The sequence below is a fragment of the Podarcis gaigeae genome (assembly GCF_964106915.1).
Source record: "Podarcis gaigeae genome assembly, chromosome: 4".
NCBI classification, from domain to species: Eukaryota; Metazoa; Chordata; class Lepidosauria; order Squamata; family Lacertidae; genus Podarcis; species Podarcis gaigeae.
The window spans coordinates 59,976,869-59,992,937 of NC_139677.1; the positions used below are offsets into that span (position 1 = coordinate 59,976,869).

General features: G+C 40.3%; 1 protein-coding gene across 3 annotated transcripts in view; it reads left to right on the plus strand.

Annotated features, from left to right (window-relative positions):
• Window positions 1–16,069, plus strand: part of TMPRSS15 (transmembrane serine protease 15) — a 56,719-nt gene that overhangs the window by 29,074 nt on the left and 11,576 nt on the right. For 2 of the 3 annotated variants that reach the window (XM_083734856.1, XM_083734858.1), the window contains 6 exons: window positions 4,828–4,917; window positions 5,992–6,117; window positions 6,979–7,119; window positions 7,833–7,943; window positions 10,437–10,569; window positions 14,131–14,226. In XM_083734856.1, coding sequence (XP_083590982.1) covers window positions 4,828–4,917; window positions 5,992–6,117; window positions 6,979–7,119; window positions 7,833–7,943; window positions 10,437–10,569; window positions 14,131–14,226 — 697 coding nt within the window. The remainder of the gene's footprint in view (window positions 1–4,827; window positions 4,918–5,991; window positions 6,118–6,978; window positions 7,120–7,832; window positions 7,944–10,436; window positions 10,570–14,130; window positions 14,227–16,069) is intronic. The other variant, XM_083734857.1, reaches the window with a different exon arrangement.

The window sequence follows — 16,069 nt, forward strand, 5'->3', positions numbered from 1 at the left end:
AGCCTTTTGCCTTGCTCTTTCTTCTCTTCCCATTGCTTAAACTCTGTGTAAATTTGTGTGTGAGAGAGAGAAGGTGGGGTTGCTCTGCCTACTCTGACATCTGGCTCTTCCTACCCCTGCTCTTAAATGCCCCATCCTTTGCCCAACCAGCCCTACTTGGCAGCATCTGTCATCTTTCTTTATTCATTTTCATTTTACATAGTTCTATAAACCATCTTCAGCTTTTTCCTCAGACTAAACACTTAAGTGCCTTAGCCTTTTCCTCGAAAGGAAGCTGCTCCATTTACACAGTGTTCCAAATTTGACTGTGTGGCCTTGTCATTCTTGAGATTCTGTTTTCGTAATAATTCTTAACACTGAAGTCAGATGACATTTCCAGTGAGCTTCCATCTATAGATCCAAAATGACTTTTCTGGGTGGCCACAGACACTGAAGATCCATTCAGCATGCATCTGGTTGGGAATTTATTTTTGTCCCTAAGTAATTTACTGTGCACATACAATGATACCTGACATTTTCTTACTCCTTTATTTAGTTTTGGATCACCTCGCAATTTCAAAATAAACATAGAAAAGTGATGTATCTTCCTGTCTGATGGCTTGGAAGGTACTATGAACCATCTTGAAAGTACATTTCAAGATCAAAGCATTATTTTTGCGAATAGAACTATGTTTCCTATTCATGAATAGGAAATCTAGTGTACAGGAATCATACACAATCAAATTTTGGCCAAGCTCAAGTTTTGACTTTGCTTCTATGATTCTGTTTAAATCATCAGATCACACACAGAGAGACACTATTTTCCTCATCTTGTTATCCAGCCTTAAAAACCTGCTCCAAAACAAAATGCCAGTGATTTATATCTGTTGAGAATGGACTTCACTTGAGGTTTTCCCCTGACTCTAGTTCTATCAATATCTTCATTAAATTTATGTCACTTGGTGTGTAGCTTCTTTCTATTGCACATCTTTTGCTATCTCTGGACGTGGCAATTCAGTCAACTAGAAAACCATATAGATTGGCCAACACTGAAAAATGAAAACAAGTCTATTCTTTATTGTAGCACCCAGCAGTTCATAGAACAAAAAAATTGACAGGCAATCAAGGCGCATCTTCACAGGACCACGCTCCAAATTTCTTTAAACTTTCAGTGGATGTAAGAGGGCATTCTGTTGAGACAAGTTTGGGGCTGTTTCTATGAGTACACTTCACTTAACACCATATGTCTCAATATGGGGAGACCAATCCATGTGTAAACAGTTCAAATAACCTTGGTCTCTATAGCCCTAGCCATGGAGGACATTAACCAAGAGCTGCTTAAATTATGCTTGATGTCAGGTTTCTTGAGGGTTTCCTATGTGGCTTATATATCCAGTTGTTTTGCCAAATTGAAATATGTAATACATGCAAATAGTGTTTAAACTCAATGTAAAACAAAGATTGATACCATAGTGCTACCATCTTTCAGCCTCAATGTGCCACAAATGCATAGGAAAAAATGGTGGGATTTGCATATTTTTTTAAAAAATAATAATAATTAAGGGTGTATTCTCTTTGGGATGTCATATATTAGAATCAAATGCACATACCTAGAATATCCCTTATTACTGTGTTATCCTCAGCAGTGATTGAACAGCAGTAGCAACAGTAGCTGGTAACAATGGTAACTACAATATCTTTAGAACTTTAGCTTACTGCCCTTCACAAACACTTGGCAGCCATAGATAGATCTACTTCATGTCAAGAGTATGACACAGGTAGGTGAATGATGAGTCTGCTGTGCAAATGGTTATTAATATGTCACTCGGGAGTTGCAGTTTTTCTGTTTAGTGCCACATAGAGGGTGTGATCTTGTGCATTTGGCACATGAGAACAAAAAAAGAATGTCCTGACACATATCTTACTCTGTCCTAGAAAATTGGGGGGGGGGAGTAATTAAGTTAATAAACTGTGAGAACAATCCTTTGCTCCAAGGGAAGGTGGCTGAGGCACAACAAGATGCTTCTGATCTATCTCTCCAGTGCCCAGAGGTCCATCACCAGAAGTCCCATGGTGCAGCAATAGAAAACTCTACCTGGTGGTCATGTCCCATTGAGGGGTGAAAACAGGGCACTCCAGGTGGGGATACAGTGGATCTGCTGGATCCTAAGCCCCTTCATTCCCCCACCATAGTCCCAGACGGGTCCCCTAATTATACCAACTCAGAACAGGCATAATTAATCCCCTCCTATTGCAAACAATTTAGGAGTGGAGAGACCCAGAGGGGGGGATACAATATCTCCTCTCACCCTGGCCGCAGCTAACCAGCAGGACATAGGAAGAAGTGGCAGCTTTGCCACTCACAGATTGTCCCCCTCCTACCCATACATATCCATTGTGTTGCTCTCTCTATGTGGTGACAGTTTTCCTAAGAACCCAGGTGACTGGATGTTCTTTGATGTTAAAGTCCACTAATCAGTAACATGAAATAGTCAACCAAGTTTATTTCTCTCTTCCAAAAGTTTTCTTATTTGGACCCCTTGCAGTTATGGAATATTTAAACATATTAATTCACTGGTACACTTCTCAACTTCTCTTAGAGAAAACAAATTATTTTGAAACAGATACCCAAGCTGCCTGTTGTACAGCTAAGCATGCTGATCTTCAGCAGCAACCCCTGAAGTACTAAAAACTGAGCTTTGCCCCACCACCTTGTGACTCGCCATTTGAAGGTTATTAGGGCAGACAGTCCAGAGTGAGGCTTCTTTCTTTAAATATGTAGCTCTCAACCTTTCTCCATTGAATGCTTATTCTGCCGCTGTATGATTAGTATATCTAATAGCATAGTATAAGAGGATGCATGAAGCAATATTATAGAGGAAGATCTGTTCCACGCAGAGTAGTCAAATTATCATTAGATTTAATGGTATCATTATAATTATAATAGCTGATCCTGTAAGTGCTTCTTTCAAGCCATCTGTACCTAGACAGCTGTTAATATATCTTGTTAGACAAAGAATAAAAGATACATTGCCTGGTGAGGTGTTCAGTGTAAAATTATACTTTATTCTAAAACTTGGGTCTTCATTATTTAAGAATACATCTTCTACTTAGTATGTATTATAGATATTAGAGAGGCTTAGTAGTTTTGCCAGGCTCATTAATGCCCATGACATTTCTTTCCTTCTCCATATTTTTTCTGTAGGACCATAAAAACCATCTTAAGATAAACATACTACTTTTTGAACTTCCCAAGTTCTTTCTGTGTAATTAAACATTGCTAGGGCCCTCGGCTGAGTGAAGAGATTTTAACCCCTCTGCCCAACCAGCTCTGTGTCTGTTTTAATTTCCCTTTTGCTGCCACTGCCCCCAAACTCTGTGGTGTCTAGCAAGGACAGAACAGTTACAGATAGGTAGCCGTGTTGGTCTGCCATAGTCAAAAAAAATTCCTTCCAGTAGCACCTTAAAGACCAACTAAGTCAGTTCTTGGTATGAGCTTTCGTGTGCATGCACACTTCTTCAGATACACTGTGTATCTGAAGAAGTGTGCATGCACACGAAAACTCATACCAAGAACTGACTTAGTTGGTCTTTAAGGTGCTACTGGAAGGACAGAACAATTAGTGTGGAGACCTAATCCATTTTCCAGGGCAGGGGTTACCAATCCCCGGTTTTGATTTTAAATCAGTATACCGGATTGTGACATTGCTGATTTTATTATAAATACAATGTTGTGTTTCTTAGCCCCTTGAGAAATGTTTGTTTATTTTTTTATTAGAATGTCTTAGCCAAAAGGACTTATTGACCCCAAAATAATATTTTGCCTTGTTTACTTGGGGTACGTATATCCAAAAATGCTTTCCTGTGACCAGGAATAAGCCCTTCTCAAACACAAGAAAGAGGTTATGTCTAGTGCGGTCATTTTTCTACTGCATGCCTGGCATTATTCAGCTGGAAGAGAGGTCACTATCCATCTGGTAGAGCTGGGTTTGGAGACATTTACAAAAATGCACAGGGCAGTGTGTGTCAATTAAGGAATTAGTCTAGATACTGGGATGCCCTTGTAAGGTACTTGGAAAATTATACATTGAAGGCTTTCTCAGAGAAAAGAAAGGTAGAGGGAGGATAAGAATTGAGATGACTGCAATGTCCAGAAGGCTGTGATGCTTTAGAGTTCAAGGGACAGGAGGGGCTTTGAAGTGGTGCAGTGGAAAGCTAACAACGGCAAGGTTACTGTGTATCAGGGAAAGTTCAAAAGGCAGGCAGTTCTCCTCAGTCAAAACTTTGCCAGTCAAAGATCAGTAGATGAGGAGGAGCACAGAAAACCAAAGTGGGAGTTTACAAGTCATAAGGCTAAGCTTATCCCAGGAAGATATGTCCTGGGATTCAGAAAGCAGCCAGGTCAGCAACGCCACTCTCCAAAAATCTCTTTGTGTTCAGTGTTTAAGAAGTGCAAGAATGGACGCCAAGCCAAGAGTTCCAAAAGCCAGTGAGGCTGTGTCAACACTGCTCTTGAAATTCCACCACTTTGGAATACCTTAATCCAGTTATAGTTTTAGAAACCAAAGGCTCGCGAAAGCATGGGGCTTTTGTCATTTGAATGAATGAATGCAAGCATGTACCCTGTGCCTATGTGAATGCACACATTTGGAGCAAGTGCACAGCAATGTATGGTGCATATACTCTTTCTAAGGATAAAATAAGGATAGGTCCAAACAGCATTACATGGAAGAGGGAGCAAGGTTGGAGCACAGCTTCTAAATTTTCAGCCAAGTAAACAACTCTATTGATATACACTAGTCGATAAATAAACGGATTGTCATTTCTTTATCATTTTTCCCCTTTCAGCTGACTGCGGTGGACCATTTGACCTGTGGGAACCAAACACTACATTTAGTTCCATGAATTATCCAAATAATTACCCCAACCTAGCCTCTTGTAAGTACTGTAACTTCAGAACTTAATAAATGTTTGTTTGTTTGACAACATTTATATACCACTCAATCAACAAAACTCTGTTAAGCAATTTACATCATAAGCTGTTATTAGACTGGATGGAATATGGTATGTGGTCATGAACCGTGCTTATACATGAGGAAAATCTTATGAACCTACTAGGAGCCTAGAAAGGTACACTGTGCTTAAACACTACACCAAAATGGTTGCATTCCCTCTTTTTTTTTGGTGTGGAATAGGGGTGGACTGGACTGTTAATTTCAGTTCTCTCAGTTTCTCATTTTTCCAGTCTTAAACTCCTCCCCACATTTCTGCAGTAATTTGCTATTTTAAAACTAATAATAATTATGAGCATTTATTTTTTCTAATAAACACATTTTTGTATGCAGTTTTGACTGATGTACATATTTTTGCAAGCAGTTTCCCTAATAAAGTGCATTTGTTTGTTATTTTCACCAAAATATTCATTTTTATGTATACTTACACAGGATATATGTATTTTTGTAGACACTGCTTGACTGGAGAACTGTATCGCACAATTAAGAAAAGTATGAATTTTAAAGATTCCTGTGTTTTGGTTCTCATTGTATCAGAAAGTATGAATTAGGCATGATTGCCTCTGAATGCAAACTGAATCAAATTTCTTCACTGTCCCTAGTGTGAAATAACATGGTTCTTTATTTATGGTTCCCTTTGCCCACAGCCTGCAGTAAAAGGTGCAATTTCCAAAAAAAAATCAAAATGCAGTTTTGATTGTGTCTCTCTGTATTACATAGAACACAGTCAGATAATTCCAAGTAAATGATTGTAGGATGTATTGATGTTCAAAGATGTTCATACTGAAAGGTAGAGCATAAATGGAAGAAGTGACATGCCAGAGTGACTTCACATGAGGCAGGAATTGGTTTTATATTCATTCTCAGACTGGAAGAGAATGTTGTTATGTCTGCCTCTTTGCTTAAGCTGCTACTCATATCTCTCTATGTGGAGATGTTGATAAATCAAAGCTCTAGTATATCTATAAAACAAAGGGACTGTTTGTCTTTTATTTCCTAGGTGTATGGTATTTAAATGCAGAGAAAGGAAAAAATATCCAACTTCATTTCCAGTACCTTGATCTGGAAAATATTAATGACGTTGTAGAAATCAGAGATGGCACAGGAACTGGTTCTTTATTTTTAGGCAAGTATAACCCACAAATTTATGCAGAATTAGAATACTGTGTGTGGTTGAGCAGTATTTCATATTTTCTGGAAAACACAGGCGACCTTAGTTAGTTAGTTAGTTAGTTAGTTTAAAAAAAATGCACAATGAAAGTTGCTTATAGTACATTTGTGACAATTTCACTGAGCTGAGCATGAGATAATATTTTGATGGTTTATCCTTGCTAGAGTTAAAAATATAACATCAATAACACTAGCTGCAACAATGCAGGTGAAACTAGAAGTGGGCAGGTTCTACTCTGGAAACAATTTGGTGGGCTTTTCACACAGACTTCACTGAAACTTCCAAATTGGCTGGTATAGTTTAAAAGAATTACAGAGAGGTCTTTCTGGACTCTGAAATGCCGTTTATCCCATGATGCTCCATAGGTTTCTGTGTAGTAAGGCTTTCAGTGTGTCAGGCATTGTTGTAGCACCATTGTAGCATGTTGTACCACAATGTGGTAGAGAGGCTTCCATGCATATGTGGCAGATTCTAGTAGTGAACCCACAACTTGCTTGAACCAGAACTGCTAATAGATTACAGATGTTGGTCCTGTTTCAGGTACATTTTCCCACAAATTCCAGTTTGGGCAGAATTCACCAATATATGTGGATGAAACACATTGAAAGAATTCAGGATACTTTTTCTAGACTAGTCTTAAAAAACTGTGTCCCCTAGATATAGATGAAGGACAATGGCATTTTTTTCACTCATAAAGTTATGGAGTTGGGTTTTTTCTTCTTATTTTTATGTATAACAACACTTCACACAATTTCTAAGCAGAAAGCATTTGACCTGTATCTAAAATATACATATTTCTGTTTTCTCTATGGGTAGCTGTATATACAGGGAAGTCCCCGGTGCCAGATATATTCTCTACGACTCATCAGATGACTGTATTCTTTATTACTGACGATTCTGTAACTAAGAAAGGATTTGCAGCCAATTTCACTACAGGATACCATTTAGGCATGCCAGGTGAGATTCACACTTACATATTTTTAATCAAAAAATTTAAAAGGGCACATGAAACTGTGAACAATCCTATGCATGTCTACTTAGAAGTTAGTTTCATTGGGTTTAATGGAGCTTCCTCTATTACAGTGTATAAGGCTAAAGCCTTCAAATGTAATTCACATTTCTGTACTCCAAAGAAGCTCAGCAGGGATGATTTGCTGCAGAGAACCGGGGGGGGGGGGGAGGGAACTGCCCTCTTCTCACTTTCCCCTGAGATTCCTTGTCAACTCCATACACTTCTGTTTCCTGTGGGATGCCAGGCTGTGTTTGCCTTTAAATACATTGGTCTAAGAAATCATGGGCTTTCAGAGAGGAAATAGTATGAAGAAAAGGGTTAAGCATCCTCCCTGCTCTTTCCCCACTGCAAATCACCTTCTTCTGATGACAAATGGAGGAACAAAAAGAAAGAAGTGGCTGTTGGACTAATGTTGGTTATCAGGGTAACCTAGTATCTCTTCACAAGAAGAGGTTAACTAAGCCCTTTTGAACTGTAAGTCCTTCTTGCAGGAGTTGCAAGAATGCCCTTACACATGAGAGACCAGAAAATTGCCTCAAGTTTCTAAAGATAAAATGGATTCAGATTGTGTTTATTAACATTATGTAGAATTCAAGTTCAGTACAATAATTAAAATGCTACATTTTTATGGCCAATGATACATATTTTTATTTTACAGATCCCTGTGGTCCCAATTATTATCAGTGTGGAAGTGGAGAATGCATCCCGCTGGTTTACCTTTGTGATCAATCACAGCACTGTAAAGATAATTCTGATGAATCAGACTGTGGTAAATCTTTATTTCAAAAACGAAAACAAACTACCTACTTCTAATACATGTGACATTCTTGAATAAGTAAAAAAAAAAAACCTCAATAAGCAATTGTGATATATAGAATATCTTCAGGGAGGAAAGTAGATGTTAAAAACTTTGCTTTACTATCACAGCTATCTGAAGAAGTGTGCATGCACACGAAAGCTCATACCAAGAACTGACTTAGTTGGTCTTTAAGGTGCTACTGGAAGGAATTTTTTTTGTTTTGACTATCACAGCTTGTTCACAAACCTTTCTTACCTAAGTGTAATGAACAATATGCCTATCCTTGATCATCTATAGCAGTTACTTTATCTTGTTTGACTGTGGCATCACAACGCCTTTCCTGTGCTAATCTCTCTCTCAAAAAATGTGGGGAACTAAGAACTCTGTTTACAGAGATCACTAGTTAGAAAACTAAGTCATCCTAACACTACTTTATGGGTTTTTGCTTTCACTGGACAAGTGCTATAACTCCTGAGCTCATATACCTGTAGAGTGGATTATAGGATCAAGCAAAGGAATTATAAGAACAACCAAACTGGATGGCACAAGTAGGCAAGCAGACATTTGGAAAGATGTACTGTTTCATAGTAGATATGCCCCGCTTCCACATCTACTTTTCTGGTAGGTGAAGGGCTTTTTTTTTTTTTTTTTTTTTGTATGTGAAGCAGTACAAGCTGCTTTATCTCCATGGGAACAATCTACCCACTGGCTTATATTTAATAGGCTTCATTCCACTGAGCCTACTGAAACTTTCACACAGGCCAAGATTCTCGACCAAAATGTAAACCATGTTATATACTGCTGTATCTATACATATACAATATTTAAAGCAGACTGAGGCCACAGAGTGAAGAGCCAAATGTACTCTGAGCTCTGTATGCTCAGTATCTATGCACATACCCTCTCTGAATTAGTATGCCCTGGGCCAGAGAATACACATGATCTTTTGTGAGCTCTGTTCACTTTAGTGGTAAAGGGAGATCTGTGCATGATATCCCTTAGAATCCTTGTGCAGCTCTGTTTCCACTGAACTGAAAGAAGAAACTATTGAGGACTGAGACTTGCAGCCTGTATCTTGAACCAGAATGTATATACACGTAGGAGCTGTAGATTTACTGCCTCTGCAACGTCCTATTTATTCACTTCAATGTTTGTTTAAAAAGCATGCTTAGGACTAAATTCTCAAGCTCACTTTCAAGCAAACGAGTTTAGGATCAAGTGTAAGCCTGATAAAAGTGTTTGACAGGAGCATAAAACAGCTGCGGGGGAGCACCCTTTCTACTCTTTTGCAACCCATATGCGGGTTACTTTGACAACTATGACAGCTGTTGTCACAGTACCATCTGTGGAGGTAGTTATTTCCAAAATTAAATGTTCCATACATAGCTCTGTTTCTCATAAAACAGAAATAATGGTCTCTGTGCACCAATTTATATGCAGAACTGACGTTAAAATGATGCTAGGGTCTGGTTTTTTTAAAAAAACGAAATTGCTCTCACAGACAAAGAGCTGTCTGACACAATCGTTTCTGTGGGTGGATGTTTAGATTTGGAGACACGTATTTCCTTGGCTTATGTTAGATAAATCATAACTGTTAGTAGTGAAACTCTTAGACATCTGTTGGCAGGTATCTTGGGCTATATCATTAGTGGTATATGTGTCCAAAGGCAAAATACAGCTCCTAATACATCTTATCTTGCTATATTTAAAGAAGACGACATTTTTATCGGTAGTCTACTTTTTGTAGCAGAAGCTTATTTTTAAAAAACTATACTTTATTATTTTTTTAACAAATATGAACCTGCAAATGGTGGCAGTAATTTCTATAGAAGGTTTAAAATCTGAATAATGCAAGTATTTATTTGCTCAGTTTTACTCCCATAAAATTGTGGCTGTGGTTATGGTTAATTGAACACCTATCCCTAAAGTGCAATATGAAATACTTTATTTGCATGTACTTTGCTACTGCAGTGACCTTTCTTGTTCCTCTTTTATTGGTCAAGGCATTCGTAAAATCGTCTGTCCATATGTTTCCTCTAACAGTGTACTTATCATACCATCCACAGATCCACCTAAGGGATGCTAAGCAACATACAGTTGCAAGAAACTGATAGATGAAAGCTTTTTACTGGCCATTCAGGAGTTAACCATGGTACAGCCACCCTGTTTGGGTTACAGGTAATGGGTTCATGATTGCAATGGTGTTTGCTTCAGGACCCAAACTTATACACACACACACACACACACACACACACACACACACACACTATGGCTGGCTTCAGAGTAGCTTTCTAAACACCTAAATTAGGGAGAAGTTTGAGCACAAGTCTTAGTTCCCTCTTCCCATTCTTGGCTAGGATGCCTTAAGTTGAGCCCATGCCTCCTCTTCATGAGTGGAAATATCCTACAATCTATAGTGCACTGTTAGAAGTTTACTTCTGAGTCTATTTACTTTGTCAACAGTGCGCTTGGTCAATGGTTCTCTCAGCTTCAATGGATTGGTCCAGTTCAAGGTTGAGAATGAATGGTACACAGCTTGTGCAGATGAGTGGGCTGAACAATTGTCAAGCAGTGTCTGTCACTGGTTGGGACTTGGGTAAGTAAGGCTGTTTAATTCATTTTGTTTCAGACTGTATATGCTTCATAATAGCTATATCTGGTAGAAGATTGGCCAACTTTGCAAAGGACAGTATACATACATGTGTGATTATCCAATAAAATGTAGATGAAGAATAGAGAACCTATGGCTCTCCAGATGTTGTTCAGCTCCAGTTCCCATCAGCTCTAGCTGAATCATCAGGGATGACAATAGCTGAAGTCAAGCTATATCTGGAGGGCCATAGGTTTCCCATCCTTAATATAGAGCATCATTTTTAGTGGATCAATACTATGAGGTTATATATTTATATTTTTGTTCTTCCACTAAGGCACTTCTTGGAAAGGGCAGTGGGCAGCTTATGACACTGCTTTGAGAAAGAGCAGGGATGCAGGAAGGGCCCTAAGACTGATACCCTCTTGAATGTGTTGTGGAGTATAGCTGATTTAGTTCCGCAAAGTCTATTACAAATAAATGAAACTTTCATAACAAATGCTGCATCGTTCAGAAAACCTGCATTGGCCAATGCACTCTGCCTTCTTTCTTTAGTTTTAGAAGACATCTTCTTAAATGGAGTATTACCAGCATCTACTAGTAGCACTATTTTAAAGAAAAGTACAGAATGCTATAACATACAATTGATAATAATATCATCACCACCATCATCTTAATCTTAAGGATGCTATCAGCATGAAGGAGGCTGCCCGTCCATCCTGTAGCTGCCAGGCACTCAGAGGCCCAGCTCCCCCTCTATACACCATCTCCTCTGCAGGGACATGCACCTGTTAGGAAATCCACCCCACAGATGGTTTCCATTGACAGGATTGGACCGAGGATCACCTCATCCTGAGACAGGCTTTGCACCACGGCCACCTGGGTGGGCAGCCTCAAATGTTCTTTTAGGTATCATTCCAGTCTTTGCCATTAAGCCAAGTAGGACAATGCTAAGGACAATGATTTTCACAGCAGCAGTAGCAGCAAGATACTTGCAACACTATTGCTTGGCAGGAGCATCTGTCAGGCATACAGCATTATCTTGGCATCAGCTGTGACCAGTTGGGAGAGGAGGGACCTCTTCTTAGGATACAGTGGGGCTGCTGTGGCCAGAGAGGCTTTCTCTAAGAGGATCAATAGCAACCATGAGTTGTTTGGTGAGATACACTAGCAAGCAACCCTCCTCACTGGGAATGGGGGTGTTGCCTGGTCTTCTGTTGAAGATCCCCCTACCTGAACTGACCTTGCTTTCTGTGGCTCCTGCTCCTTGTGGGCAGTTGCTGCTGTTACTGGATCTCCAAATTGCAGCTGCTACTGCTGGTGCATTCCTGTGGGGGGAAAAGGCTTGGGAAAGAGATATTAGCATGACAGTATTGTTTCTTCCACATTTGCACTTCGTTGGGAATGTGTTCAGAGTGCCCAGTGTTTGTGAAGTATGTTCCCTGGAGTGTTCACAAGGCCCCTGCTCACCCTACCCAAGTGCTCTTTCAGAGTGGTGTGGGACATTAGGGCGAGCTAGGACCAGATTTTTGTGGATTGGGCCCTCTCTATTGACTTCCATTGTGTGGTTTGAATTACTCCATCCTTTTTGCTGGCCTCACTTCTGCCAGGGTGTCAGGCAATGTGATTGAGCAGAGTTAAGATTCAGCCTAGGTCCCTAGCTGCATGGTATGATGGATCCTAAGTCACATCCTGGCAGATCTTGGATCTGGCTTGCTGCCTAAGCCATGCTCATTCATTTCAATGGTTCTACTCTGAATAAAATATAGCTGAATACCACCCTGATATTTGAAAAACTGCATGGGCATGAGCAAAGGGAGCTGCCATTTGATGCCAGTGATGTCCTCCTGAACATTGTCCAGTAGCTAATGAGACTTGCAAGCAATGCGCTTTAGCTTTTTTCTCTCTTGCACTGAACTGGAGATAGCTCTGAATTGAGCAGCTAAAACAGCTTGTGGAGCAGGCAGATCTTTTAAAGGAGTTCATTTTTTTTCAGTTGAGATTTATGAGGAAATTCAATTTTTACCTAGCCTTTTCCTGAGGAAAAAGACTAACCGCTGATCAAATTGGAAATGTCTGGTCTTCCCATGGTGACAAGGAGAAGTAAATCAGAGGGGCTGGGCATGTGCTCAGCATCATCCTTCTTGATAATGACTTGAGGAACAGTGTGTAAAACTGACCAGCTTAACAGAAAGAGTGGTTTAGGGCCGTCTTTAGCACAGTGTGTGTGCTTCAGCTAACTGCCAACAGCATCCCCGTTGCTTGAAATTTTGGGGGAAGATGACTATGTTGTATTCTTTTTATAATGGATGTATTGTATTCCGCCAGACCCTCAAACCTCTGCGCATATCCTGCTGCTTCCAAGCACTTTGGTAAAGTGGCAAGAGCAAAGTCAATCATAAAATCAAAGAAACTGCAGATAGAAAAGACCTGCTAGGTCACTTAGTCCATCTTCCTGCCAAGTGTGGGATTGTTCTCCAGCTGTATTTCCACACTAATGTTAGCTAGCCTAGTTTTCAGCTTCCAGGATATCTGCCAATCGCCCAATGACTTCTGCATGTTTAGCCTTGCATTCTAGAGCTCTGCTGATATTTGGCCTATATTTTCATTTCCTCAATATTTTATCACAATGGGCAAGAAGAGTCCTACGGGGTACTGCCACCACAATACACAAGAGCAAATTACGTTTGAACTGTCATACAGAACTTCTAAAATTAAATGTTATTTTAGTCAATGGTAAGTAAAATGAAAGTCTTAAGGGTTAGACATTAACCTTCTGTCCTGCTCACCTAAATTAAAACATGCTAGGATTTATAAAATGGAATGGAGTTCAGGAAAAAATCTTCTAGCTTTCATGAAGAAAATTTGCACTATACTTTCTTGCTCTAGTCCCCTAGCTTTAGGTATAGAAGCTCAGGATTTCATGTGTAATTCTTACATCCACAGATTATGTGACTGTAGCTGTTTACTACAGTCAAGTACAGTAAAATAATAATAATAATACGTCATTTGATATGGTTGGACTGAAACCAGGGAGTGCATTGGTCTATGTAGAGCATCCTTCCTAACTGAACATTTTCAGAATACGTAATGAATTTTACTATCATCACTGGTTGATGATGAAAACTGTACAATTTGGCACTGTCAGTATTGATGCCACTAATCTCTCATTTTGGGGAGGGAAAGGAAGAAGGTAAGTGGATTGATTCCCTTCTCTCAAATGGATTGTGTCTAGCAAGCTCGTGCGTAGTCCCATTCCAGAAACAGGAAAACACAGTGATAGGTACAGCACTTTTTGCCCTTGGCTGGCCAAAGTACCATTGTGATCACAGCAATTTTTGGCTGTTGTATTCTGACTGCTCAATTTACTGGCCACATTTCTCCATACATCACAGATGTTGTGTGACATGTATCTATAAAGGGAAGATTCCTTGAGGAAGAAAGAAATCCATCAGACCATTTCTTAAAGCCACTGCTATATTAATAAGGCATTTGGCATAATTGTTTCTAGAAGGTTTATTATCATTATTTTAAAGAATATATTCCAAGCATTGTTTTCCTTTGTAGAAGTGTGAATAGATCGTATCCTGTCTTATTGGATCGGGCAGGACTTTTTGTGGAAGTTACAAAAGCAGTCAACAACAGTTTAATACTAACACCCAAGTAAGTATTCTAAACTTATGATGATGAACAACTGAAGTTGTGCTTAGGGCACATTATTATTTTTTCTTTAAATTCAGCTTGTCATCTGATCCTTTCATCTTTTATAAAAAGGGATCATGCTAGTGGCATTAGGAGAGGGCTTATGCAGAATCTGCAGGTCAGTCCCAATGGTAAAAGGGGGGGGGGGTTACAGCCATTATTTTTTGTTGCATCTCTTCTGTCAAAGTTAGTCTTCCTTTTTCTTCTCATGTGGTCAAGACTTCTATTTCCTGAAGGAAGCCTTCTTGCCTCTAACAGCTACCTTTTCTCTTCTTGTTAACTATGCTGGTATCTTCTTGACTCTAATGGTACCTCTTGAACTGCTGTATACATTCTACCTGAGCTTATTGTGATTTTGAACAACCTCCAAGTCCTCTGGAGATTTGACCCTGTTGACTTTGCCTTTCATCTTCCTTTTATACCACTCTCCTCACAAGCAGTGTGTGAAGCAAGGCCAGTGAGGGCTATGGCCTGGGTTGAGGGCATATGGTTGGGGATAAGGCGAGAGGGGAGTTCCCAGGGCCAATAGTACTAGCTGCATCAGGTGGGAAGTTCTAGGGGATTACCTGGGTGAGTAGGGAGTTGGCAATAGAGTAAGGGGTTGGTTGGAGGAGGCAGCCTTGGCAAGCAATGCAAGCAGGGGCAGAAGCCCTTAGTCCAGGGGTCAGCAACCTTTTTCAGCTGTGGGCTGGTCCACCATCCCTCAGACCATGTGGTGGGCTGGACTATATTTTTGGAGGGGAAAGACTCTCCTCCTGGAAGAAAGGGGAGTGGTTGTGGGCGGGAGCCGAGCTCTGCCTCAAGCAGGGGGCGTTAGCCCCCTGCCTCCCACTCACCTGGCTGGCGCCCACGCCCACCGGCAGGCACCCAACGAGGTGCCTCCGAGGGGGCGTGTACAGCAGCCTAAATTGCTGCGGCGCCAGCCCCCCCGGCCTCACTCTTCGTTGTCCCGTCGCGAGTCAGGATCGTTCTTCTCTTCCGTGTGCTCAGCTGTGAGGAAGCGACCACGTGGATCCAACTGAGAAGAGGACCTTTAACAGGGAAGTTGTGCCTTACCTTTTCTGTTTTCTGTGGTCGGTTTTCTCCATTATTTCCCTCTATTTCCCAGTGTTTTTCTCCAGCCGCGACATGTGGGGGGCCGGACTATATTTTTGGAGGGGAAATGAACAAATTCTTATGCCCCACAAATAACCCAGAGATGCATTTTAAATAAAAGCACACATTCTACTCATGTAAAAACATGCTGATTCCCGGACCGGATTGAGAAGGCGATTGGGCCGCATCCGGCCCCTGGGCCTTGGTTGCCTAGCCCTGTCCTAGTCTCTCACTGTGTGTATTCTTTTTTCCATTTGTGCAGTTGTCTTCTATTTATCTGCAAATTTTTATTCATGATGCTTGTTGATATTTACTGATTTGTGATGTGTTAACTAATGGTACAGTCACAGCCTCTGGGGCTCAGATGAATTGCAGGCTAATGAAATATTCTTCAAGCCCCTGGATCACAGAAATACTAGAGTCGTTTTGATCTGTGGTCTTTTACTGTTCTGGAATCTATCTTCTTTTTTTCTTGACCAAATATTTCTCAGTCTTCTGAGCAAAGCTAAGGTAGTCATGACAGAGCAGAGTTATATCTATGTAGGTATTACTTCCTAGCAAGCTAACATTTTTAAATCTTTGGTCACACTGATCTCTAGTGGCAAATGACTGTGTAAACATATAAGAAAGCAATACTGTTTTCTTACTAGAGTACTGAGAGTCTATAGACTATTGTAAAATGTGCATACTGATTAAGGAAGTACAGGGT